The sequence below is a fragment of the Streptopelia decaocto genome (genome assembly GCF_964273445.1).
Source record: "Streptopelia decaocto genome assembly, chromosome: 1".
Classification (NCBI taxonomy): domain Eukaryota; kingdom Metazoa; phylum Chordata; class Aves; order Columbiformes; family Columbidae; genus Streptopelia; species Streptopelia decaocto.
In genome coordinates this window covers 38,160,552-38,187,661 of record NC_138663.1, presented here as the reverse complement: position 1 = coordinate 38,187,661, position 27,110 = coordinate 38,160,552, and the positions used below count along the sequence as shown (strand labels likewise).

General features: G+C 39.8%; 2 protein-coding genes across 4 annotated transcripts in view; both read right to left on the bottom strand.

Moving 5' to 3' along the window:
• Positions 1–972: 972 nt before the first annotated feature.
• SLC35E3 (solute carrier family 35 member E3) lies at positions 973–12,275 on the bottom strand. 2 transcript variants are annotated; one of them, XM_082043474.1, is made up of 5 exons: positions 11,783–12,275; positions 11,566–11,676; positions 9,871–10,029; positions 8,824–8,944; positions 973–2,998 (listed from the first exon to the last, which is right to left on the bottom strand). In XM_082043474.1, the coding sequence occupies exons 1-4, from the start codon at positions 12,170–12,172 to the stop codon at positions 8,849–8,851; spliced, it is 756 nt and encodes a 251-aa protein (XP_081899600.1). In that variant the 5' UTR covers positions 12,173–12,275; the 3' UTR covers positions 973–2,998; positions 8,824–8,848. The 2 variants fall into 2 exon arrangements, with proteins under 2 accessions (XP_081899600.1, XP_081899599.1); XM_082043473.1 differs by lacking the exon at positions 973–2,998 and adding an exon at positions 5,881–8,390 and having other exon boundaries at positions 8,862–8,944.
• A 1,346-nt stretch (positions 12,276–13,621) lies between these two features.
• The window catches only part of NUP107 (nucleoporin 107), a 31,148-nt gene continuing 17,659 nt past the window's right edge, over positions 13,622–27,110 (bottom strand). For both annotated transcript variants that reach the window (XM_082054644.1, XM_082054645.1), the window contains exons 13-28: positions 26,341–26,431; positions 25,182–25,258; positions 24,596–24,655; positions 23,091–23,236; positions 22,936–22,984; positions 21,749–21,818; positions 21,191–21,309; positions 19,382–19,420; positions 18,868–19,018; positions 17,854–17,960; positions 16,762–16,864; positions 16,423–16,583; positions 16,104–16,229; positions 15,261–15,374; positions 14,796–14,963; positions 13,622–13,953 (exon numbers count right to left, since the gene is read on the bottom strand). In XM_082054644.1, coding sequence (XP_081910770.1) covers positions 13,846–13,953; positions 14,796–14,963; positions 15,261–15,374; positions 16,104–16,229; positions 16,423–16,583; positions 16,762–16,864; positions 17,854–17,960; positions 18,868–19,018; positions 19,382–19,420; positions 21,191–21,309; positions 21,749–21,818; positions 22,936–22,984; positions 23,091–23,236; positions 24,596–24,655; positions 25,182–25,258; positions 26,341–26,431 — 1,689 coding nt within the window. In that variant the 3' untranslated portion in view covers positions 13,622–13,845. The remainder of the gene's footprint in view (positions 13,954–14,795; positions 14,964–15,260; positions 15,375–16,103; positions 16,230–16,422; positions 16,584–16,761; positions 16,865–17,853; positions 17,961–18,867; positions 19,019–19,381; positions 19,421–21,190; positions 21,310–21,748; positions 21,819–22,935; positions 22,985–23,090; positions 23,237–24,595; positions 24,656–25,181; positions 25,259–26,340; positions 26,432–27,110) is intronic.

Here is a 27,110-nt window from a genome sequence, read left to right as displayed (position 1 = left end):
CCTTCATAGTAGCAGAAACAGCTGAGGCAGCAGAGACTGGTTCAGCTAAATGGAGCACACTGAAAAACAGGACCAACATACTAACCTTCCAAAGATCTTCCCTTTAAAGAGGGGAGAATAGAAAATTGTGAGTCCACAGGAGGCTGCAGAGGTGGGTAATGAGCCACTGAGGCTCAGAGCCAGCCAGTCTCCCAGAGGCTTCAAGACCACTGATAGGCACATAAATAACTCGTGGACCACCTCAGAAAATCTGTGAGGTCTTCTGCCTGAGGGGTTGGTAGCTGTGCATGAAAACAGGACTTTCTTGCTAGTTTGTTTAGGTGTGAAACCTTCTCTCTCAAAACCTGCCTCCCGAGGCAGGGCATGTGGACATTGTGACTGAAGGAGGTGCCTCCTCTCCACCCCACTCCCTTCAGCCCCATTCCTGGCTGTGTGGGGTCCCTCGTCCCCCTTGTCCCAGCACTGGAACTTGCCTGTCCGCACAGAAGCAAGTGCTCAAGCTGTGTCCATGGGGAGGAGCAAATGTGCCTGAAAGCAGTAACATGCTGTTCCACCGACTCTGCCATCTCATATAATGTGTGCTAAGAGTATGTCTTTCACGAAATCTGCTGCTTTTGCAAAGTCTCTGATTTCCAAACTACCCCTATTTTAATTTCTCTCTTTGGCATCCAAGATGAGGCTTGAACGACACCCAAGTACAGCTGGTTCCGTAATCTTGCATCTAGTTGTATAAAAACAACTGCCTGTAGGTGCTGCACAACCCCAGCTCAGTGCCATCCTCCCATGTGTCCACGTTGTCTGCTGTTGGCTGGACCCTGTTGAAACTGTAGGTTTAGGGCTACAGAATTAAGGTTTATGTGTCCACCCCTGATAAAGACAAAGATATCCATAAATCAAAACAGCCTTTATAGGAAAAGTTCCCTTGGGTGTTCTTTGGGAAACAAATCTACCACATCTCTCTCCCTCTTTTTTTTTTACCTGTAAGACCAAAGTCTCATGCAAACTGTGCCTGAACAAAAGCTGAAGAAGTGTTTTTCTGGGGAATAATACTAGCTAAAAAGCATTGGCACATTATTCATATTGATCAGAAGAATCATTTTACCACTCGGAAGGGTGAGATTGTGTGTTTTCAGAAATGTATCATAATTGCTTGAAGGATGTATGACCACCACTGTCGGTTTCTTCTCTTAACTGGATTAACAAATAGGAAACCAGGTTTTAAGTAACCACCACAAGAAATGCATTTAGCAAGCAAACCACTTTGGATCCCTGAAGACCTTAATGTTGCCTTTCCACTCCGTGGAGAAAAGCGCTTTAATTCACAACAGTTGATGCTGTATAATAGCAGCAGCTTCTTCCATTCAGCTCAGAGACAGAAACCTGAGTGGAATCAACATGCACACATGCAGATAAATATGTAAAGCCAGTGTATTGTAAAAAAAAAACCTATTCAGTCACTGTAGTTAGTTATACAACAGAAAAATAAAAGTGTGCATATGTTTTTTTTCCCCAAAAAGTAAGGAGGATTAAAAACATTATGGAGAGGGTAAGGAAGCAGAACAAGGACTCAGTTTCTTTGCTAAATAGCATACCTAATTTAGTTGGAGACCAAGAAAATGTCAAACTTGTCAACTATGCAGCTTCATTTCTGGAAATGTTGAGCACACGTCATTCTCCATTAAGTACAATTGAAAGGGAAGAAGTTCACACTGACAAATCTGGTCCTGCTATTCAGACGCCTAATCATAGAGTTAAGCATCTAAACTTAGACGTTATATTCTAAAACCTGCCTAGATGTATACAGGCTGTATACTCCTCTCGGTTGTCTCTGTATCACTTTTTTTCCCTTTTTCTTTCCTCTTTTTTTAATTACAGCCACCCTTGTTCTGTGGTCCCAGTAGCCGTGATTACTCCATGTGCTTTGCCCAATCAGAACACATCTCCTTTAAACAAGTTTGCTTCTCAGTCTCTGCTTTGCTAAGGAAGTAAAAAAATACAACTGTTTTCTGTGCCATAGTCATTAAAAATTACATCCTTGCGCTGTCCTTCAACCAGAGATCTCCTCCCTGTACTTCCTGGACATGACACAGCCATCTACAGTTCTAAAAATAATCCTGCTGTTTTGTGACACACTGCTAGCCTGCATGTGCGCCCTGCATGTGCCAGCTACCCACATGGCTGTGCTGGACTTCTTGGAGCTTATGAAAAATATTACCATGTGCCTTCAAATGAAAGGCTTGTATTCATATTCCTGTGAAGCCACTAACAAATCATCATATATCTTTGCAATATTAATCCTCAAGCAACCTTTGGACCATACCCACTACTTGCTTCTAAATACGTAATTTACTTTCATAACATTGTGTTTAATTTGTCCACGTCTGCCCCTGTGTTTCCATTATAAAGGCACCATATTGCACCTATTATGTACTGAGCTGCAGCAGCTGGGAAGGCACATGGAACTCCTGAGCTGGCAAATTACCTCTTAATTCAGGTTAACTCGACTCCTTTATTTTAAACCCTTTTTTTTTTTTTTTTCTGGATTCTAAGGCAGTTAAGGGGCCTTAGGTAAAAGTAGCAATGCTGGGTGTAGTCAATATATTTATGTGAGCAGTGAGTACAATTTCTGCCTCAATTCCAGAAAATATAGTATAATTATACTTTATACAGAAAGAGCAGACTTAAACAGGAAAGGGAGTTTTCTTGCACAGCTACTAAAGGGAAATGACAGATTAAAATTTGAAAGGATGAGTAACTGCTTTGCAACTAAACCAATGAAAATTGATTGCATTTCCCCTTTCTTTAGCTCTTGCTGTACCACGGATTGCAACCACGAGTCTTTGGGCTGGGTTGGATTCACTACAGCAGGGTGGACTGCAGTTACATGAGGCGATGCAGCGTGTTCTGCTCCCCAAGGTCCTTTGGAGTTACAGAAGACAGGAGCACCACCCAAATGAGTTAGATGAAAGCAGGAACAGCAACTTCAGCGAGACAGGCTCTGTAGGGAGAGGTGAAATGTTTTCATTGGACCAACTGATATATCTGAAAAAAAGCCGCCCAGCTTTCAGGAACACAAACCCTCCTTCACCAGCATTGCTGGGCGAAGGGGAGGCAGAACAATAGCTCCCTTCTTTCAGGAAGGTTAACTGTCGCTGTGGGACGAGTCTGGGAAAGGTTTTACACTGTCTGAATGTTTACATTAAAAGCTAGTTGAAACTAAATTTGTCAACTACTGCAGAACAGCAAGAATTCATGCAATTCAGCTCTTGCATCCTTTGCAATATCTGCCTGGAGATAAATCCACACCTCTCCCTGCTGCTTAGCACAGATCTTTTTGGTAAGATGTCTCTATGTCTTAGCCTCTGTGCCTTACGATTTTTCATTACCCAAGTTTCTATCAGCTCCTGCTGATAGTTTTTTCACTTCATGTTCTTAACCAGTTCTCAGCTGACATCCCAATCACCTGTGCAGCAACCAAGCTGTCAAATGAAAAGATGAGACTGCAACCAGAGAGCACCAGCAAGATGTGTGGAGCAGAAAGCTGGTGCTTTTGTGCATCTACCAGATTGTAACAGTAGAGAAACAAACAGAAAGAGTTGCATCTTTACAACTGGAAGACCGAAATTATTGTGCAAATCAAAGCTTCGCTATATAGCCAGTCTACCTTTCATGTATTCAACATTCTTTTCTTTTTTGTTTTCTCACCAAGCAGGGAAGTTGGGTTGTAAATGGCTAGCACAGAAGCTGGCCTGCAAGTCTGCAATCCAAATTCTGCTTCTTTTCAAATCCAGGAGCAAAACACACATCTTGGAAGAAAAATCTTATTCTGAAAGGTGATTTGAGGCCTGCTCTCTGAATTCCCTTAAACAAAAAGCCTCATGCTTGTTACTAAAAGCAAGAAGATAAAAAGTGCTCTCACCTATCAGTGAGCCTTCTTTTTCCTTTCCTAAGCATGCTGGTTAATTTCAGGCTAGATGTTTCTAAATCACCACTAAATCCAGGTGAACAGTATGCCAGTGTTCAGGAGCACAGCATTGCTCAAGAGCAAGACCCTTCTCAGCATCCCGTCCCTGTAAACATGTACAGCCAGTTACAAAATCCATCATTACCCTTTGACAGATTTTGCAGAAGATGTGACAAACTAGACACAGATTAGACATCAGCTGTACTCCAAAATGTTATGAAACACTCTTCCAAAGCTCCTATTATGTAAGACATTATAAAAATGAGATTTTTACCTTAATAATCAGGCAGCATTGACTACCACTAGTATTTTTTAAGAAGTTTAATAAAAACCATGGGTAGCCCAAACAAGGCTTTAATGTTGCTTTAGCCCCAGGCCATCACTGAGCATTCATTTCATGAAATGAGACGGAAGATACACTCCTGCTGAATTGCAGCTCTGTCTTGAAGGTAGAACTCCTGCAAGACAAACCTCCTTTTCATACATCCAACAGCAGCAGCAAAACACTCTCCTTCAACCTGAAGCCTGAGAGAGCAGCTGTTCACCCGGCACCAGGAAAACTCCTCTGGCATGGCTCTCCCCGAGCCTCTAAGAACTCAGCAAGTCGTACAAAACCAGCTGCAAAGTCTGTCAAATGAGTGCAGAGTTACCCAAGTTAAAGGTAACACGAAGCTTTGAACTGAGTATCTGTAAAGCATACTACTTATTCCTTGGGGGAAGATGAGAAAACCTCACATATGTTGTTCTAAAGTGTTTGCAGGGCCAGCACTAGCGGAGATAACTTACCACCAGTCACTCATTGTAATCAGAATCATCTGGATCTGCTCTCACTTTTAAATGCCGCCCTGGTACCTACGATAGCTTTTCCACTGGAACTACACTAATGGCAGCATTTTAAAGAATGCCAATATAAGCACTTGATGGCAGAAAAGGACTAAGATCCATCTTGTTACCACAGTTCAGTCATATGTAGAAGATGAATTAAAAAAAAAAATTAAGTAAATACTGGGGTTTGTACACTCACGGTTCCAATTGCAACGTCACATACAGGGTGATGACTACATATTGTTAAAGATGCCAAGTCTCTGATTTCTCTGTCAGGAAAGCCAAAACTGAATTAAATACAAATAATTAGCAGGAAAACACATTAAAGTGATATAGTAAAAACTAGAATAAGCAAGTTTCCCACCAGGTAAGCATCAGTAATTTTTATAAGACTCCACTTCTATCTCAGAATTTAAAAGCTTGGCCAAGTACACTATCACAGCGCTTGCAGTAAATCCATGCAAACTGAAAGTCTCTTATACCCTGTCCTTTTCTTTGTTGTTTTACAACCTGCTGAAGAGTAAGTCCCCCTAACATATAACTCAACAGATACTTGTCTGTGAAGGAAGGAGTTGGCTGGTACCAGTTACTGTACTGGCATCATAACAGTTAACTTCGTTTTGTTCCTGTGCTGTACCACTGGGAGATCATTGGGACTTCCCTGCCAAGGGTGGGGGTGAGCTCTGCGTCGGCACAGGGACAAAGCCAGACCAAGGAACCTCGCACTGGGGACTTTGCCCGGGACAGAGAAGGAAATGGAGACCACAAAGAGGCTGGAGCATTCAGGGAGGACTCAGGTGGGCAAAAGATAATGGTGAAAACCTCCCAGGTGGCTTTTCAGTGGGCAAGCACGTGTGTGCACACATGTGGGTGCCTGTATTCGCTCGGGGAGGAGAGGCATGCAGCCTCCCTGCTTTGTGTCGTGAGTTCAGCCCCAAAACATGGAAACACCTTGAAATATTTATACAGACATAAATCCAAGTGGCATCATTTTGTTTTATACACACCGAGAGCCACACAGTGTATGCGATTCAAACAGAAGATGGAAAAAAAATCAAGAACTGTTCTTCCTTGCAATAAGCAGGTATCTGTCAAGTAATTAAAAATTTATTCCCACTCTACACATGGTATCCAGAGATACAATACATACAAAGATCTATTTATCCCACAATTTCACAAGCCTCCTGGATTTAGTATTTTGAACCATATGACCAAGTTCGAGATACTTTATTTGTTAGATACAACAGCTAAATCTCAAAGGAGAGCTCTTGAACACATGAAAAAAATCATGTCACTTAAGTGACCTCCACGACTTACACATTCCAGCAAGACTGTATTCATAACGTATTGTTTTACATGATACTGTTAACTTTCTCTTGCAGATCCGCTCCTCTCCTTAAGGAGTCCTTCGTATTTTCAGACACGGTTGTTTTGTTAATTCTACTGCTTTATATTTACATCAGTTTCATCCCTAATATTGTTGTCATATAGGCTTCAAATTCATTTGTTGTTTTCTAACCGTAAGAGTCTTTGCAGTCTATCTACATTTTAGAAGAACTTGTGCACAGCACAAATTAATGCAAATGGCTTTCTCAGTGTACGTACTGAAGGATATGCAACCAGAGATTGTCCTGTCCGAACACATCTTTCAGTACTTCAAGCTGTATTTTTAAACTAATTAGACTTATAAAAATGTATACAAAAAATTATCCTTGGACCAGTACAATGTCTAAGACACAGTTGGTAAAGATGCAAAATGATTCAGGTATTTCTAATTCTGGAATGATATAGAGTATTATGGTGTAAACTTAGGTTACACAGAGAAATTAGTTTTTCTTAAATCAAGAACTCTGTAACAGATAAATAATTTACAAACTTGAGAAGATCTGCATCATTTCTTACACAAAGACTTGTTGCCTCTATTGTAAAAAAGCTCAGAGGAATTAAATATCATTTCTGTTGGTGGCTGTAAAACTTAGCTAGCTAGTTTTGTTCATGTAATTCCCCTCTTTAAATCTGCCAGAGGTAGATGAAGATAAATTAAACCCCAAAATGTAAAGATTAAGACCTGCAAATAAATTCTAACCCTGAAAATCTAGTGAACATATGTTCTCACCAGATTTACTGAAAGCAGTTATTTTTTCTTCCTTTTTAAAAATAGAAGAGTACTCAACTTCTCCTTCCTTCCATGTTGTCAAAATCAGAGCTTGATACCGGCATAAAATAATTTTCAAAGCCTTCCCAAATTAAAGCAGAAGCAGGTCCCACCTCATGCTCTTCTCTCACTTCGGTATTTTCCAGTTGACCGACTGTTGAGGAAATGCTGCCATCCCAGCACTGCCCGGACAGCCCTCGGGCCTCCCCTCCGAAACACCAACAGACAGATCTGCGGATCCCACTGAACGTAACTCTCGGGGAAAGGTGCAGGAGCGAGGGAGGTGGGGCTGAAGGCAGGAGGGAGAACCAGGAAACCTTCACATCCATTACAGATGGTGACCTTTCCAAAGATTTATCCAAGGAGATATTTAGCACGGGTGTCTGCGTGCATGGGCTGCAAAATATTTGGCTATTACCACAAAATCAGAGGCATTGTTAGGCTCACTAGTATTTACAAGATGTCACATAAAGCCTTGGTTTTGGCATGGAGAAAATTATAAACCAGTAACAGAATTTTCTAAACCACAAATTACTTCATTCATGTCCTGATGGATCAAAAGAAAAAATTAAGATTAACTGTTTAGATCTGATTTCCTACTTTTCTTTAGCTTGGCCTGTGGCTTCAGGTTTTCCAGTGTCTCCCTTCTAGTCTCTCTTCACCTGTAATTTTATCTACTTTGTTCAGCCAAAATCTAATCAATGTGTTGAAGCCAAACATACATAAGAAACCGTACAAGAAATAGGATTAAGCTTGGCGGCCCTTTTTAAAACTACTGAACAAAGTACGTTTCCTCTTCATCGTTCACCAGACAAAAAGGAGGAAGCATCATTACATGCCAGAACATCTGCAAAAAAGTGCCTCCAAGTTTCTTCACAACAGTAATACTGGCATGATCACAAAGACAAGATCCCTTTTCTTTCTCTCTCTGTATTATAACTGTAGCCATCATGATCTCATTTGGTATGCAAAAAAATATAATTACTCCAGTACAATTTCCACAGCAATTTGAAGTGTGCCTTTTTCTCTTTTAAGTTACCATTTAAATTTAATGAAAACGAGAGGATGGACTGAGATGGCAAAAATCCAGCGTCTTACATAATTCAGTTCCTTCAGTTTAGTTACAGAATAATGATCCTGGCAGTTAAACTAAAACCATAGATCTAAATGAACAAGGCAATTTTGTGCATTCTAGAATCAATGCATATTTAAATACTTGCTTTCCTTCACAATATTATTAATCTCCAGAACCCCTTGCTTCATGGACGCTGAACCAATTTACTCTTATTGCTTTCCTGTTCGCTAAGCTTGAAGTGGGTGTAAGCTAAAATGCCAAACAATGTGCACAGAATCCCTAGGCCTTGATTAACAGACAGTGGATCCTTAAATAAGAGGCACCCTCCCAGGAGTGTGATGCAGAACTTGAAATGTCCAAACATGTTATACCTAGACACCTGTTAAGGATAATGGCAAATATCAGTATTGTTTGTTGTAAAAACACACATTTGGGAACTTCGTTAATTACACCCAAAGCATGCAGTGGTGTGTCACTTCCACTTCAACTCACGTGACTTTCCTGCATCTCTGTAGCTATGAAAATTAGGCTCCATGCAGAGCCCTTCACCCACCACACATGACAAACTAACTGACATGACAACGCTTCCGGAAGGTAGCCAAAGCCTGGGTGAATACCCTTTGTAGGTTCGAAGGGCACATCAGTGAGTTAAACGCCATTATCTAGACAAACCCCAAACAAAGAAACAAACTACACTAAAAAATGAACATGCTTTTCCTGCTTCATCATTTAAGATAAAGCAGGAAGGTTACCAAACAATTTTCCCACAGTGAAACAGCCCAAATTAATGTTAATATAATTCACCTGGAAACAGGAGAAACAACTGATGTTACAAAGGATACGTGACAGGTGACGTATTTCCAATGATCCAGTAAATGGACAAGTTTACCATAAAGGCTATTATTCCAGACAGCAGTACCATTATCTGCGGATTAACAGATACAGTCAATAACTTGACATGCTTTTGGCCATCTGTAGATACATTTCAGGTTATTTAGTTAGCTTCCTTTACTTTAAAATGTAAAATATCAGGCAAGAAAAACATATGGAGAACAAAAATAGAAACAGCCTCAAATCAGTACAGACACTAGCAATGTGTATAAGTAGCTCCGGGTATGATGTCCATAAATATACACCGATATAACCACAAGCCTTTTCTCCTTCACTCTCAGTGAACATTTAAGAGTGATTTGGAAAATCTGGCCACTCATACCAAAGAGGTGATATTCTTTACCTTTGAGACAAAGTCTTACTTACGGTCACACAAAAACTATTTAGGAAAAATATCTGATTTCATTGTTGGGGATACTGCTACCCCATTCATCAACTGCCAAGCTACGAGAAATGACCCATCGATCAGCAGATCAGCAGTGGTAAGAATATGCCATTGGCTCTTTTTTGGACAGAAGGTTAAAGAGAGAAATTAGTCTTCTTGGTGAAAAAAAACTAGCAATTCTAGAGAACAACCAACATTGGCATCCTTCCACAGAAAAGGAGGGTGTCAAAAGTGAACATGCTTTTCTCTTTTCTGAGTGGACAGTAAGAGCTGGAACTAGGGCACTTACACATTTTTAATTTAATACACTAGGGGAAGCTTCTGGATTTTGTCAGATTTTCCTGTTGTTCAGATGTCCTCTAAACAGAAAGAAGAATAAGGAGGTAAATCGATTGACAGACTCCTCCGGGAGGAAGTTGGGCAGACATAAGGGCTTTTTTTCTCTTGCACGTGCCCCTCTCATCTCATCATAGTCAAGGACTGTACAAAAATCTGTTCACAAAGAAACAGATCCTGCTCTCAAATTTAACAACGTCAATGATTATTTATTTAAATAAAGTCAATAAAAGCCTTACCACAGCAGAAAGCGTCCAGGGCCCAAATATTCCCCCTTCTCCAAAGACCGGCTCAAAAAAGGGTATGATGAACAACAACATAGCCGAGGACATTGGTGCCTGATAGTACAGCAACTGCATAGAGTTTACCTGCAACTCATGCTGCTTGGCTCCTACCCACTAAAAGCAAAAGAGAAAGCTGTTAAACATGAGGAAAAAAAATATATAAAATTGAAAACTTGAGCAAAAGCAACCTGGCTACTAACACAGCCCTGTGGACAATAGCGCATAAACAGACTGCTGAGCATCACCTTCTACTTTTGTGTAACTGGAGGCCCATGTGTTTGTCTCTTGTGAGCACATGAGCCCTGTGAGGATAAAATCATATGCAGGGGCAGTGAAAAACCCTTGAGTGCCTAAAGCTGCCTTTTCCCAGAGCCTGGAGAACAAAAAGTAGCAGAGCTGGGAAGAAAATGCCAGCTCCCTTTTATTCTAAGGACAAATTCCAGATCCCGTCTATGATGGGGCTGAGCACATTTGCCTAAGCAGAGATCTGCTTTTTCTCTTTCTCATTTTCCTCCAGGCACAAGCTAATAAAATCAGGAAATGTTTGGCTTTCTTTTGCCAGTTTATTCCTAATTTACTGGATTTCATTTCAATATTGACTACAATTGACTCTAACTTGGATTTTCAATGTCATGTGCTTTAAGAGACAACATTAGTTATCTATGGTTATGAAGACAGATGTTAGCGGCAAAAAGATACATCTTTATATCGTATTGAAGAATGACATTTAGTGTAATACTTCATAAATCACATTAATTGGTTACATGGATTCCAGCACACAAACTTGCTATTTTTTTTTAATTACAGAATAATTTCACTCACTTTCACTATCATTTCTCCAGTACACACATCATCACTTAAAGTTATGATGCAACATCTCTGTCCTCCTCCTGCCCCAAAACAGGTCAAGAGACCATTATTTATCATCTTGCACACTACAGATCAAAAAAACTTCTTTTGGACACACAATACACTTGTTACAAGGAAGTTCACATTTAAATTGATTATGACTATCACATCAACATGACAGGGGACACTTAATCAGGGAGGCTTTTACAATCAAGGCCGATAATTAACTGGTCACGAGCTGTTAGTAAAACGTTACAGCAGAGAAGGCTAAGGCAGTCCTTGGATGTATCTATTTTTTCAACCACAATCATCCAGAAAGGTTATATTGCACATACATATATTAATGCATCCTTAAGACTGCGTATAGTCAAAATTGTAGAATGATGGTAAAATGTAAATAGCTCAAGGATAAACCATGGGATTAACTGAAGGACTGGACTATAGGAAAGGGCTCAAACACAAGGCACTTGCTTCAGCAATGAGAAAATCTGTGATCCCTACAAAAACGGAGTTTTACCAAGAAAGCGATCCTCACCCCTTGAAAATATGCTCATGATAATGTTAAAAATGACACCCCAACTTTTAGCAGCAAGGACAACCAACTCCTTAAACAGCTTACCAGGGGTTATAGTGTATTATCACATTTTTAAAGTGCTTTTAAAATAAATAATGGAGTACAGAAGGCTTCCTGGAAGACAGGGGTGCTGTTCCAAGCCCATCTAACCGAGGAGCAGCAGCTTGAAGACCAACCACCATAACACTCCCACCCGCCTTCACCCTCCCCACCCCCCCAAAACCCACCACTTGGTAGAGGGAGGTCACCAGGACACCCAGGGTGGCAAACGCCATCCCGAGGACGCTGAACTTCACGTCGTAGTAGGAGTTGAGGAAAACGCCGAGCGTGATGGGGACCTGTGGAACAGAGAGGGGGGTTTAGGCCGGGCCGCTGCCCTCGGGCGTCGCCTCAGGGCGGGCGGGAACCCCCGCGCCCCCCCTTCCCGCCCGGCCGCCTCCTCACCAGGGTGAGCTTGATACGGAGTGGGAAGGTCTTCCCGTAAGCCAGGCTCTGGATGACCACGATGACCGGCGTGGTCATGGCTTTGGCCAGCTGGTAGGTACCGATGGTGTTGCTCTGCAGGGAGAGGTTGGTGAAGACGACGAAGCCGCAGAAGCTGAGGGCCAAGGGCAGCACCTGCGCGGGCTGCAGGCTCTTGGGGGAGAAGGCGCCGAGCGCCTGGCACAGGTAGAGGCCCAGCCAGGTGATGGCGAAGTGCACCAGGGTGAGGCTGAGGTTGGGGAAGCCCAGCCGCACGTACAGCCACTTGTTCAGGAAGACGATGCAGATGGAGGCGGCCAAGTTCACCAGCAGCCCCGCCGCCAGCCGCCCCTGCGCCGGCAGCCAGCCCATGGCGTCCCGCGGCGCCGGGCAGCAGCGGCTCCGGCAGCCACGCCGGCCGCCAGCGAACCGGCCGGGCCGCCCCCGCCTGCCGCTGCCACCGCCCCCGCCGCGACACGTGGGCTGGCGCCTTCCGGTGGCCCCGCCCGCCCCGGCCCCGCAGGCGGAGCTGCGGCGCCGGGGCGGCTGCAGCTCCCGCCTCCCCGGCAGCGCCGCCCGGCGCTGCCGGGGAGGCGGGAGCTGCAGCCGCCCCGGCAGGGGCCCGGACGCGCAGCAGAAAGCGGCCCCGTGGACACCCCCGCAAAGGTACAGGTCCCCGCCCCTCCCGAGTACCATAGAGTCATCGAATCGTTTCGGTTGGGAGAGACCCCCAGGATCATCGAGTGGAACCATAACCTAACACTAGCACTAAACCATGTGCCTAAGAACCTCGTCTAAACGTCTTTTAAACACCTCCAGGTAGCCCACCCCCGCAGGCAAACCCCCTACCTGCTGCCCTGCTGTCCAACAGCCCAGCGACGGGCAGGAAGGCACCCTCTCCCCAGGCTACAAGTACCTTTCAGAACGGCAATGTGTATTTCTACGCACACAGGAAAATACATACACATATATACATACAGCACATATTACAGAAAGCTCTCTGTCAAGTGTCAGAAGACACTGACAGGGCGAAGGCACCAAAGCCCTTGGGTACTCAGCACTACAGCTTTGGCCTCTGCACTCTTCAGTTTAAAGAAAAGCATCTGAATGTGTTTTTACACACATAAACAGGGCCAGAAATAAGGTTTCTAAATAAATTGAAAAATCTCAAACTTGGGAGTTTCAAGCTATGATACCTTCCCTCAAGTTCAGGATTACATTAGCATCCTCTTTCAGTGGTGCTCAATGACAGGGTGAGGGGCAACGAGCACAGACTGAAGCACAGGAGGTTCCATCTGAATATGAAGAGAAACTTCTTTACTTGGAGGGTGCCAGAGCACTGGAACAGGCTGCCCAGAGAGGTTGTGGAGTTTCCTTCTCTAGAGACATTCAAGATGCACCTGGACACATTCCTGTGCGATCTGCTCTGGGTGAACCTGCTCTAGCGGGTGGGTTGGACTAGATGATCTCCAGAGGTCCCTTCCAACCCCAACCATTCTGTGACTGAGATTTAGCAACTACACAATGTAGGTGAGAGCAGTACAAGCCCTTTTCTTCTGACAGGCTGGTGGTAGCCCTCCACTGGCTCTCTTCCTTGGACATTCCTTTCCTCCAGCCCTCTGTATCTGCTGCCTTCTGCTCTGCTTTCCGCTTATATCCTCCTGCAGTCTCATTCTTCTCTCCACCGTACACCTGCACATTCTTTTCCTGAGTAATGCTGCCAGTCTGCAGGCAGCAACTTGGCCCATAGCAAAGAGATTAAGGGCATTCATACAATCACCATATAGGCATAATAACATTTTAGATTAAAATGACAAAACATTTTCTGTTTGTGAAGCACTTTTATTAGAAAAAAAAAAGATGAAAAAGGCTGTATAACAAATATTGTCTCTGAAGTTGGTCAGAATTTTTCAAGTTCAAATTGAAATCTGAGGGCTAGGTTTTTTCCCCAGCAATCAGAACAGCTTATCCGAGTCATGGTTTGGTTCTTTTTTATAAGCAGAATGTCCATGTTCAGAAGTTTTTGCAAGTATCTACATCAAATCCTATGACTGAATTTCATATCCCAAAGGGTCAAGATCCTGGTCCAGAAGCATCAGAGAAGATTCCCGCAGCTTCTGTAGAAGCTTTTGAAGTTCTTCTTTTGAAAATACCTAAGAATAATAATTTTTAAAAAAGCATAATGATGTTATATTTATTTGCAATAAATAGCATGATATAAAAGTAAATGGTGGTTAGTGTACTATTTTGCTTTCTATTTAAGACAGTGTGAACATCAGACGTTTCAGAACGGCCTTTAGTAAAGGACTGGAAAACCAGTAGTAGCGGTATCCAAAACCTGAAGGTAGTCTCAAGATAGCTCTGTCTCGTAACTACTACAGAGATTACTGGGAAACAGCCAAATTTAATTTTCCTGGTTTTGCTGGCAGAGATCTTAAGCCAATGCAGGTGAATGCATCACAGTTTTTTTCTTAGCCTTGATGTTTCTTTTCAGATTTCTAATCCTTGTTTTTTGGGGGACTGGGGCAGGGGGGGTGGGAGAGAGAGAGTTTTGTGGTTTAGTTGTTTTTTTTGTTAAGTGATAAGGTTTTTCGGGGTTGTTTTTCAGGCTTTTGCAGGACGAGTTAGTTAGGTAGATCAAGTGCCCCAAATCAAAACCTGCTTGTTTAGTGCTCTGAAATCTATTACAATTCTGCAGTTCGACTTCTTTCAATTCAATAGCCCTCATCCAAAAATTAGTAACTGCACTACCCTGAAGAAATGCTTGTCAAAACATTGTCATCATCTTCAGTGTTTCAAAGTTGAATCTTTGATTCCTTAAGTCAGCATACAAGGAAACCCTTTACTACTGCAGTGAATGGGAAGAGATGAAGAAACTTATGCTGTTAAGGAACATATGGCATCTTCCTCTCTCTATAGAAGCTTTTTCCACAGTCAACCCACAGATCTTTTACATGGCAGCTAAGCTGTCTGCAGCTCTCAGTAAGTAACTCACCGTATAAAGCTTGTGTCGCTCAGAAGCGACCATGTCAGCCAGTCGCAGGCACTCCTGATATTGTCCAGTACTATGTAACACCGTGTGCAGTAAAAAACACATCATGGGCAGGCACAGCTTTCGCAGCAAAATCATCTGGTGTGTTCGTTCTGGGTCATCCTCGGCATCCTTACCACAGCGAAATAATGTATTAGTATTATGAAAATTTACCTTTAAAAGGCAACTCAGCATAACCACATAACTAGTAGAGTCAGAGGCACAAAACTGGACTAACCAGCCTAGACTGGACTGCCAGATCTGATTTATGTGGTAACTGAAGGAGAAGCAATTTGTAACTGGTCACAGCAAGGCCAGAGTGAATTATACCGGAGTAAACAGAAACACATCAAACTAAAGATGACAAGGGTACAACTGGGTAAAATCTACACTTTGTGGTCTATGCCATGATATAAAAATTAATTTTACCTCTCTAACATCAACCATCCATCCTCCATCAACAAACAGCAAGACATTGTACATTTTCTCTTTCACATCAGCTGTAAGAGCGTCCAAGAGGCCTTTCCAAATACCATAGTCCATCTGGCAAAGAAATGAAAAATAAACTACTGCAGAACAGGATAATTTCCAAGGCTATTTTAACACATATTCTGTACCTAGCATGCAGCAGCCAGTGCAGCTCTAATTCAAATTAGGGTCTTTAGCCAAATGCCAAAACCTAAAAGCCTGCTGCTAACAGCTATTTCCATTCTTGCTTAATTCCCTGTCCAGAAAGTCTTGACCGGTTGTTCAGAAGCACTAGAAGCCACTAAAGAAAGATAATTTTAAAGAACTTATTCTGCCATGCTTATATAACAAATACATGTATAAACTGAATACAGTGTGTTCACACTGGGCAGACAGGCAAAAATAACTTTTGGCAGAACAAAGAGAACTGCAGCACCTTTTAGAGGAGAAATCGTGACACATGCAAGAACACAGGATAGCCTTCATCCTCCATCTCCAGGGAAAAGTGAATCAAGTACTCAGATTTATTAATAACACTGACAATCAACACATTCTAATGAATAATTACTATTACAGCATAAAATACTATATGTAAAGCTGAGTCACAGAAGAAAAAAAGAGCTTATTGTGCAGTGGCATTACTATCCTCATACTCCCTTTTCAACATAAAAATAGAATAATTTATAATAGAGTTCTCAAGCAATATGAATTAGCAGTCTTCTACTCTGTTTCATTAAGCTAAGATTGCCTGCTAAGCAAGAATGTAAATGTTTATAGTAAATAACAACTTGAACTTTGACCTACCTCGTACTTCTTTTGCTTATGTTCATGGGCCACCTTTTCAGTGAAACTTGCTTGTGGTAACAAAGAAGGCTTCTGTGGAGCTGAGTTCATGTGTTTAAACCATTCGTTAAAGGTTTCGTGGGCTTCCTGGATTGCATTGGAAACAGTGTTTGGACATTTTTGACTCATATAATTACAAGAATGTCATTAATTGCACAGCTATAGTGCATCCAGGAATCAAAAGTTAAATCAAATTAATAAAGCTTAAAGTTTCACCACCAAGGCAAAGCCAGCGTTATTTATCAGTAATACCTTGGAATATAGCATGTCTGAAACTCACCAAATATGCCCGAATACATAAATGTTCCCGTATGGCATTGTCATCTTCAGCTGGAAGCGGAGTATCCATTCCCTGTTCTTCCCATTGGTTATATATTTCTGCTATAGAGTCTTGGGGAATCTTCACAAACACATCTTTTGCAGCTTCATGTTTCTTGGATGCTGTGAGAATGCAAGCTGAGTATCAACAGCTTTGCAATTTCCATACTTCATTTTTATAAACTGACAAACTCATGCTTTTTAATAGACTAGATTCAAAGCTATATGAAAAGTAGTGCCAAAAGCCAATGAGAATAAAACCAACATTTTAAATCTCTACAATATTTGTGAAGTTTAGTACCCAAGAATTTCCTCATGATTGCATTGCTTTGCTTAAGTGCTTCTGCCCTCTGTGCAGGATCAAATACGAGCCAGTCAATCACATCTATTTTCAGCTGATCCGCCTGTAAAAAACAACATATAGATTCACTAACATTTCAAGCATGCAGCTGATGTTAGACACATCAAATCTGGTCAATGAAATACACAAGTTTCTAGAGATCTTTGGATAGCATTATGACAGACTAACAAGGATTGCTTTATTCACAACTTTAGCATCAAAAGTTTAGAAAACACTCTGCAATCTATAATAATTCAAAAATTCATTTCTAAATATTCCCAAGATAGACCAATGGATGAGCAACAGCTCTCAAAAAAGCTTCATGGATTACCATACATCTTCCTCAAACTTTAATAAGAATACACTGTACAAACATTGTTTATGGAGCCCTTGCTACAACTTTCAGAGGTGCCATCAGCCTGCAATCACCGTCTTACAACTCTTGCGTTAGATAAACTACCTATTTGGCTTAGAGAGTCTAAACTTTGTACCGAACAGCAAAAAAATTCCCACAAGTTTCCAAACTATGAGTTGCTTTCTAAACACTACTTTGAACGCAAACTATCAGCAGTATCTCACTGTCACTGAAGTACTGAGTTGGATCCAACCAACACTCAATAGTGACAGCAAGGAAACTGTTGTGAAGGCAACGCCTGTTATAGCTGGAATATGACACTTGAGCAAGTCACACCTTACATCTGAGATCCAAAGTGTTAATCCTCATAATTCTGAGAAGCTACAATAATATCCTACTCTCAGCTACAATGTACTTTGTTACAGTCTTTTCAAGGGCTTTATCTCCACTTATGGTTTGCATACAGACCTGCTGCTGAGCAACATACACCACAGCCCAGAAGAATCAAGGAGATGTAGAAACAGAAGTGATGAATTTGTGCAATTACTCCTCACTTGGGCACATGGAAAGTGCATTTCCCTCACAGGCTTTTTCAAGGGAATTTCCACCATAATTGAATGAGAAATATGGATCATATGGGGTAAAAGACTCTGTATTTGATTGCAAACTGGAGTATCTGCGCTACAAAGAATACTCACCTCAGTTGTGCCTGTATCTAACATTTGGTCATGGTGACTAAATTCACCAGCATCCTTCTTGCGGATGTTTTCAACAACAGTTTTTGTTATGGTTGCAACATCCAAACCTAGGGTAAGAGAGAACTGTGTAAGACCGACCATGAATTCAAACACCACAAAACACTCCAGCTGTTGATCTTGTTCCTTACTACTAGTAGTTTTTATCAGTCTGCTCACACTCACATTGTCAGAATAAATTATAAGCTTTTGAGATATGTGATTTATTGCAGGTATTTTAGAAGAATGATATTTGAGGTAACAGAAAATATCAAACATGGGAAAAAGAATAACAGAAGTACCAAATTTTTTGGTCTGTGCTGGGGACCAGCATGCAGGTATATTTGCTAAGACCACTGATTCCTACAATTCTGATGGCAAGACTATGATTTGACAGGAACGTACCAGGAAAAGCTCAGAATAGTTCTTTTAGAGATGGTGAAGCAGAATGTTTTATTTTTGAAACCTGCGCCGAGTTTTTAAAATAAAATGACTAAAAAAGGATTGCAGAAAAGTTAGACGCTGAAGTCTGCAGTAAATCTATTTCTTTGTGACTTTCGAGTGGCACAGAAGCATTGTCAGACAATGGTAAGTGTGCTGCTTCACTGTAATCCCTTTACTTTGATGTATAGGCTTGGAAGGAATCTTACAGTTATTGCAAGCAACCCACCACAGCTAGGAAAGAGTACTACTAATAGGACAAAAACATTAAGATACTCATAACCTTCCTAAATCCACAAAAAGGTACATATTTTAATTAATTTTCTGAAATAATATGATCACGTCAAGCTCCAAAGCATGTATTTGATATATACCTACTTGAAGAAGTGATCAGCAAATAATTTTATTTAACTGAAAAATGAAGAGACACAGGAAGGAAATAACATCATCTTCATAGCTAGGTCTTGCATTAAAAACTACTGAAATACAAAATAACCCAGAGTATAAAATGATAATTCAAATATCAGCATATCTCACCTGCATCTTTTGCTAATTCAAGGCAGTGGTGGCGCTGATCACTTTCAGTAACATCTTCGAGAAATAAAGCATACTGAGCAACAGCCAGCTCTGGGGGCAAGTGGCTAACATAGAATGCTATTAAATCTGTGTGTTTCTCAGATATCATGCGCTGCAGAATAAGAAGCAAATATTTAGAAAAACATACTATATTCATCTGTTTTTAATGTACGTTACTTACATCTACTTATGTAAAAAAGATGTTTCATTTAAAAACATAAATGTGTAACAAATATTTGTTTTGGTCCGATATAGTAAGATTCCACTCCTCAGTTTCTAAACAAGGATCAATAAAACCATCTCTTATTTAAGCACTGCAGACAGAAACTCTGCTTATTAGGCAAGCTTCCATGCATCACTTGATAAGAGAGCATTAACTGCATCATAGCTCTTTCCTTCTGTAACCTTAAGTCTCCTTTTCTTCCTCCTTTATGTCTAAATTACACCAGAGAAAGCAAACTATCTTTAAGCTTACCTGAATGTATGTCTTCAGGATTTCAACAGAAACTTCCTCCTTATTGCAAACAAATACAAATTCAATTTTAAATAAGATAATGCAGAAAAAAACAACCAAACACCACCACCACCCCCCCACAAACTTTACAGGCTACCATTTTTACACAGACGCAAGGTTATTTGCTTATCCCCCCCGCCTTCAGTAATCTACACATTCAAACAGGCTCATCTGGAAGAACTGTTTTTCTTGGAGAACGATTAAAAAAAAGTACAACTTGTGATTCAAAGACTTAGTGTTCCAAGGATTTTCTTTTTCAGCAACTGCATCATAAAGTGTTTGGTCTAACTGGAAAGCTATTTTTAAAATTGTTTTTGTATGAGGAACATCTGAGGGAACTGGGGCTGTTTAGCCTGGAGGAAATGAAGCTGAGGAGAGACCTTATTGTTATCTATGAATACCTGAAAGGAGATTGTAGCATGGAGGGTGTTGGTGTCTTCTTCCAAGTAAGAAGAGACAGGACAAGAGGAAATGGCCTCAGGTTGCACCAGGGGAAGTTCAGATTGGATATTAGGAAAAATTTATTCACAGGCAGGCTTGTCCAGCACTGGAACAGGCTGCCCAGGGAAGTGGTGGAGTTACCATCCCTGGAGGTGTTTAAAAGATATATAGATGTGGCACTTTGGGACATGGTTTAGTGGTGGATTTGGCAGTGCTAGGTTAGTAGTTGGACTCTATGATCTTAAAGGTCTTTTCCAACCAAAATGATTCTGCAATCAAATAATCAGTATCATAAAAGCTTGCACTACTACCTCTTTCCTCTGACATCTGCTGAGAGTTGGATCAAGCAATCATTAATTCACCTACTCCAAAATTGTAGAAACAGTAATCAACTCACAATCTCGCAATGGAATTTATGTAGGAAATTGCACCTTTTTTGTCCCCTCTGTTAAACATATGCTCATGACCAAGCAAAACCGTTCTATGGTTCTATTTTATGTTCTAACATACTTTAGTTTAAAGACCTACTCTATCAAATTTTCAGTCTTGCTAAAAAAATGTATGTGTATACACACACACAGGTTCCCCTTAATTAGCTAAATGTTAACGGACTTCAGAATAAATTTCAACAGGGGAATGAAGCAGTGATTAGAGGCATGGAAAAACATAATAACTCAGAGCTGTATTCAAATCATCTAATGAAAACACAGATTTGTCTTTTGCCAAAACAGGTTACATTCCGGAACTCATTCAATATATAACTGCTTCTAATTTTTAAAACAGTAGAAAAGGAGAGCTTCTAATCCTTGTGATTGCCTCAGAAAAGACTAATTGCAGCCTATGCAACCTACCTGTCTATTTAGCATGAACAAGCTAGGTAGCTAGTACGCTACACTTAGTATATATTTGGGGAAAATAAAGTTTCAGCTAGTACCAGTTACCTAAAGCAAAAACGTTTATGAGTTTAGAGCAACAGGTACAATTTCAAGGACTGTGTATAAGATCAGGTTATATTCGAAGCATCTTTGCTGCTATGAATAAGCGTGACATTGAAGTGTGAGTCAGGTCCTTCTCAATAAGGGGCTTCTGAGTAGATCCTCAAAAAATAATTTTCAAGCTGAACTGGAGGTGAGGAGGATGTTCTTTTCTAATTTTCACTGTTGTACTTACACTCTAAGACCAACAAATACACTATTTAAGCGAGCAGCTCTTCATCAGCCTGGTAATAATTTACCATCATTGCAGGTAGCTGATATATTTACACGTAACCCTTTCTACTTGACAGACTAGCTATTGCTATGACACCAAATCAAATAGAAGCGAGCTCACCTTAGTCTGCAGACCCAAAGTGCGGAAAAACAGAATAAGATGCGTCATGAAACGAAGGAGGTGTCCTGGGAGCACGCTTCTGTCTTTGGAAAGCCATCTGCTGAATTCTTCCATCAAGCCTATAGCCACAAAGGAAACGTCAATATTAGCCATATCACAAGGAAAAAAAAACGCCTAATAAATATTTCAAAATTATGCATTTATTTAACAAATATAATTTAGCCTCAAAAGCCCAACAAAACAGAACAGCAATGGTTTGGAAAGATTTAGCTGTTTGGCTTAAATATCTGCTATAGGTATTTTGTAATTTCTCAGAAAACACTGTAGTCTCACACATATTCTGACATGTTTACATGATTTCAAATCCTCTTTGAAAACTACCTTGTACGTCAAACTGCAAAAAGTCCTTACAGTTCTTGACTAATGAAGCAGCTTAGCTTTTAGGTGGAGTTTACCTACTCTGTGCTTCTAAAATCCATTCACATATAAGTTTCTGGAAAGGTCACTAGAAATAATGTAGTCAGTTGACATTTAAAAATCACTTAGAGAGAAGCTCACCATCCACATCTCCCAGTATAATGAATTTCTGAATCACATGATAATGTTCTTGATTCTCCTCTATAACCCTCTGGGGACAGAAAAAGAAAGTTCAAACTTTGAGTAAAATCTTATAGCATAATGTATAAAGAAATCAAACTTATAAATAAAGCAAAAGTTCCTTTGGGAAAAAAATCTATCCTATTTCAAAGGATATTCTGCACAAAAAGCAGGAGAAAAGGCACTTGGTATCTCAGTGTCAAATTACAAGAATATTGACAAACTGAAAGAAATAACCAGAATATAGATCTGTGGAGTTAATACTTTCATGGAAGACATCCAAGACCAAGGACTTTTTTCTCTAAAGAGGAGAATAAATAGCAACGTTACAGAGAAAAGATTCTGCAGTCACAGAAGAACCAACAATATGCATAAATCCTTAAACAAAGGGCCTAAAGAAACTTACTTGAGGAGGAAGAGATTTTTTTTTCTTTTGCTAGAGGAACTAATGCATGAAATACAATTCAAATGCACCTGTAAAGCTGCTCTGTGGTGAGGATTGCACTAGAAAGGCAAAGGCAGCTGGGTATATGTGGCTGACTGCACCAATCTGTAAGCTGTCTTTCAACATGTCTTTGTCTTAGCAATATAAGAAATACATCTATTCCATCAAATACAAATAAGTGTAGCTTCAATTTAATCTTTACAAAATTAACATATAAGTTATGTATTCCATCTTAAATTAAGTAAGTATCCTGGTTGTTAAAAGTAACAAAGAAATACAGTCTAAGCACATACGCTTTTAAATTTTGAAAGGCCCGTTTTGGAATATGCACACAAACTTCCCATAAAGAAAATGACATGTAATCAATCTTTGCACTTTTTATCAAAGTATTAAATAGTTGATTTAGTTTGTCTGCTTTGTATGTCTGACAGTACTTGACAGTCAGCTGTTCCTCTATCACACCCAGCTAGTTTGGCAGATAGGGGGCAAGACAGAACCTGTAACTTTTTCATCATTAACAGGTGGCAGCATATACAAAAATCTATTTGAACTGAGAAATTACACATCACAAAGGTAGAAAACCTGAAATTAATCAGCTACTGCACATATTTGAGCATTTTGTTTAATAGTGGAGTAAAAGTACATCCTAGCAAATAGTTTAAAATGGTAAACAGCGAGGAGAAACACTGTAATTAATATGTACCTTTTTGTCTGTTGCCTGAAGTTCTTCAAAAACTTTTTCTGAAGTCCAGCTTCAAAGTAGGAGAGAAAAGGCAAAAAATGTTACCTTGAATATTCCAAACAGATCATACAAGACCCTTTGTTGAGTGCAGAAGCATAATTTTACCTAAAACTTACTTTGTTTCTAAATAATCCTTAGGGAGCTCTTCCGTCTCCTCTGCAGTTATTACTGAGGTCCGTATTTCCTGCTCAACAAGAGTGTCCACCATGACCCTGAAATATGCCCAAACAGTATCTTCCCAGGTATCACAAACTGGAAGAAGCTACATATTAAAAAAAAAAACAAAAAAACAAAAAAACAGAACAAAAATTATCTGAGATGGAGAACTATCAAAATCCAAACAAAGCAACTGTAATTTAGGATCATATTTCTGGGCACCAAAGCAGACTAATAACCATCTTAAACAGCAGCCTTTCCCTCAAAGCAAGACACAAAAAATAGTTTCACTGAATAATGCTCTAGTTCCCTGATTATCTTGTATCAAAGGTAGTCAAAATAAATGGTCCTGTTCTCCTCCCAGCAGCAGCACCACTCCGACACCATTCCCTGTCTTGTGTACCAAGGAATCCAGATGAAGACCATCCACGGTTCTGCCCCATCATTTTTCAGCAGGATCACTTTGCCTTATTGGTTTATGTCAGGGCTGAACAAGTCTCAGTGCAGCAGCGAGCGATGGAAGGTAGGAGGAAGGGAGTGCCACCACTATGGTGATTTAAAGAACTTTATACCCAGTTCTCTGAATCATGCTAGGCTCTTGCAGGCAAGTGAAACCCTGGGACAAGTTCCAGAGAAAACATTGCATTTCATTAAATGTTTCTCTCTTACAGTAATTTAAAAATTACTGAAATTTAATTTTATTAAATGACTTCCTGCTCTGTCACAAGAAAGTAAATATCTTCTGTTCTATAAGTCTGTACAATTCTGCAATGCCTTTTTTCATGTAAAAGAATTAATTTTAAATTTCAATGAATAAAAACTGAAAACAATCCCCATTCCCCCCCCCTCTTTTTATTTTCTGAATTATCTTTACTAGATCATACCAAGATTGGGGGTGTGGGGCTCAAATCAAGCTCCTCAAATAGGAGCTTACCACCAATTACTAAAACAGCAAGGAATCTTCTCCAATAGCCTGCAATGTTCCTCATTGCTCTTACAAATAATTAAAAAAAAATCACCGGTTAGGAGTGGGAAATCACAAAAAACATCTGGAGGATTAAAACTAATAAAAAGAGAGAAATACTTAAAAGTGAGCCTTGTACATAGTATAAAATGTATCGATAATGAAATTCAGGTACAGAATAATCTTTGAATACTCCAACTCATCTACAAGAATGGTGACATCATATAAGCTCTTAAATAATACTAAACTAGAACTAAAACAACATTAGAACTGTTTGTACTGTAGGTTAGCATATACTAGGAAAAGTCTATCAAGGATATTAAGGCATGTCAAACCTACAAAAAACACGTCTACTGAAGCAGCAATATTTGCTACTGTCCTGTTTACTAGATCTTTAAAAGTACAATAACTACTAATTGCAGTATTTCTGATATCACTGTCACATATGAGAAAGAAAATGTACAACTACCAAACACCATTTAACTAGGAGGTTTGACATACCTGTTTGAGGTTTCCACTGAGTGCTGCATAGATTGCTCTCTCATATCTATTAAACTGCTCCTAAAATAAACAGAAAAAAATGTAACTTTTAATTAGAAAGCATATATGTTTTCTAGTCATCTTACATTTTGAGATTAATCCATCACAAAATGTTCCGTCTAACAGTTTACAAGAAAAGCTGGAAAATCACAGGACACGTCAGGACACAAAATAAGAACAGCAAGTGACTCCCCCTTCACTGGTATCCCCGTGTAACCTCTTTGAAAAATTTATATTGACCTGGAAAGAAAGTAATGTTTTTCCTTTTCCATTCAAATAAGTCAAGATGAAAGTATAAGTGAATGTAAGCAGTTTCAATCAAATAAAAAAAGTCAGGCATTTCCTAAGCTGGAAAAATTGGTTCTGATTATGTAGATTTCTCACTACAAGACACAAATATGTTATTTCATAAGATCTCTTGGAAACATTAATTGCAAATCCTATAAGCAGCAAACATAAAGTGGATAGGTTTACTTAAAATCATGTTACAGATTTCAGAAAAGTTCCAATCTCTGTGTTATTATCAAGTACATCAGCATTATCTTACCTCTTCAGCCATACGCCAACAACTTATTTTCCAAATGCACCTGTATGGATTCCCTTGAACAGGCTCCAGCTCTTTTCCTATATGCAAAAGATAAAAAAATAAAAAGAAAAAGGTGCTATTAAAATAAGAGAAACCAGTAACAAGGTAAAGCAAATTTTCTGTTATTAACCCAATTTAAATCCCTTTGGAACTCTTCCCAAAGCACTTTGATGTATTCATCTGGACCAGAAGGTGGCTTTTCTGGAAGCTTGGTACACGCTTATCTTGTTTACAGTATTTGGAAAGCTTAGCTGCTACCCAGCTTCAAAGAAAATAGTGGTTTTGTCCATAGCATATCTACAATGTTTACATTTGGAAAACACAAGGAGAAAAGGAATTTTTATATCTTAAGGAAGACAAACTTCTAAAAAATGTCACTGCTTCAGTGCTGGTATTCTGCACTCACTTGCACAAGGGCATGCATCATGGAATTAAAACCCATGTGACAGCAATGTAGGTAGGTACACTCAAAACAAGACCAGAATATCAGTGAGGTATTCAGATAAAAGTAACAGGGCTTGAAAAAGTAGGAAAGCATTGCACCTTCCAGACCCAGCTACACACACCACTTAGAAATGCTCTTAAATTCTTTGCTAAATCCTGCAATGTCCTGAGCGTAAAGAGAAGCAAGGAACCCCAGAAACAAGGAAAAAGGTAATTTAGCAATTTTCAAATATTTTAAAAGCATCTTTTTCCTACATTTATATTTGCTGAACTATAGTCCTACTATACCTTTCTGAAGCTGGACATAGAGTCCAACTGAGTCTGTAAGAAACAACATGTTTGCTAGGCAGCACAAGTCAGATGTTGAGAAAATACAGAGTGAAATATTATACAGAGGTGGAGAAAATCTGTCCAGAACTCTGAGACATAGATTTCCTAATGATTATGCTCAATTTTCAAAAAGAAAGTGACTTTAGCATGTTAAATGGAACCAGTAAACCTTTCAACTAAAATAATTTCATAATTAGTTTTCACATGTTCAGACACGGTAACATATTTTAGATACAGAAAAGGCTCTTAAGGTGAAAAGAGCTATTTCTCTTTGCCACAGACAGTTAAAGAAAATGCTCTCTGCCCTATTTTTACATTTGTCTCAAATGCCCTTCGAAGTAGATACCTCCATTTATGTTAGGATCATGATACAACTTCCATCCTTCCAAAGTTGCAGCTCTCCAGGCCTGACCACATCGTTTGCATAAACGCTGTGCCTGAAAAATAATGGATATTCTCAGCAACAGACTTCAAGGTAGGAAAACAACCAGCTTCTCCTTTAAGAATCTCAACATTAATAAAATAGTTAATTCGTGTAGAGATTCTACTATGCAAAAAATAAGCACAAAGGATCTTAAATTCAAAATAACTGAAAGATTTCAAAGCTAATAAAATGTCAGTTTTTTCCCACTAAACATTTTAGGTTTTCAGTCAGTATTTACGGCAATGCGAGAAATATGCTACAGTTTCATCTTTGCTTATTTAAACAGCTGTTAGGCATCCTTCTGAGAAGTTTGGTTTAAGGTGTCACTTTGTTGCTTAGATGTATAATCCATCTCTCCATGCAGTTATGTACTCTTCCAGCTGACTCAGCCTTCCAAACCCCTCAAGCACTTCTAAAAATAGCAATCTCACCTTTCCCATAATTATATTCTACAATCTATGCACTAGCACAAACAGGTTTAATTCAAAGCTATTTTGAATAGCAAGGAAGGTAGAACAGAAACTGTGCAAAAAAAGCTTGCCTACAATTCTTCTAATCCTACACCCTGTAAAAAAGTCAGCTAAAGATTATCTAATTAGTCTGACTGGTACTGTTCCAGGACAAAACAGTATGAACAGTGAGGGAAACTGCAATATGCAGTCTTAGTTGGTTCAGCCAAATTCTGTTGTTTT

Coding starts and splice junctions, on each gene's coding strand:
- SLC35E3 (XM_082043473.1), bottom strand. CDS start 12,172: ATGGGCTGGCTGCCGGCGCAGGGGCGGCTGGCGGCGGGGCTGCTGGTG. Junction 10,030..11,565: donor TGACCTCCCTCTACCAAGTG/GTGGGTTTTGGG, acceptor TTTTGCTTTTAG/TGGGTAGGAGCCAAGCAGCA. Junction 8,945..9,870: donor CCTGGACGCTTTCTGCTGTG/GTAAGGCTTTTA, acceptor GTTAATCCGCAG/ATAATGGTACTGCTGTCTGG.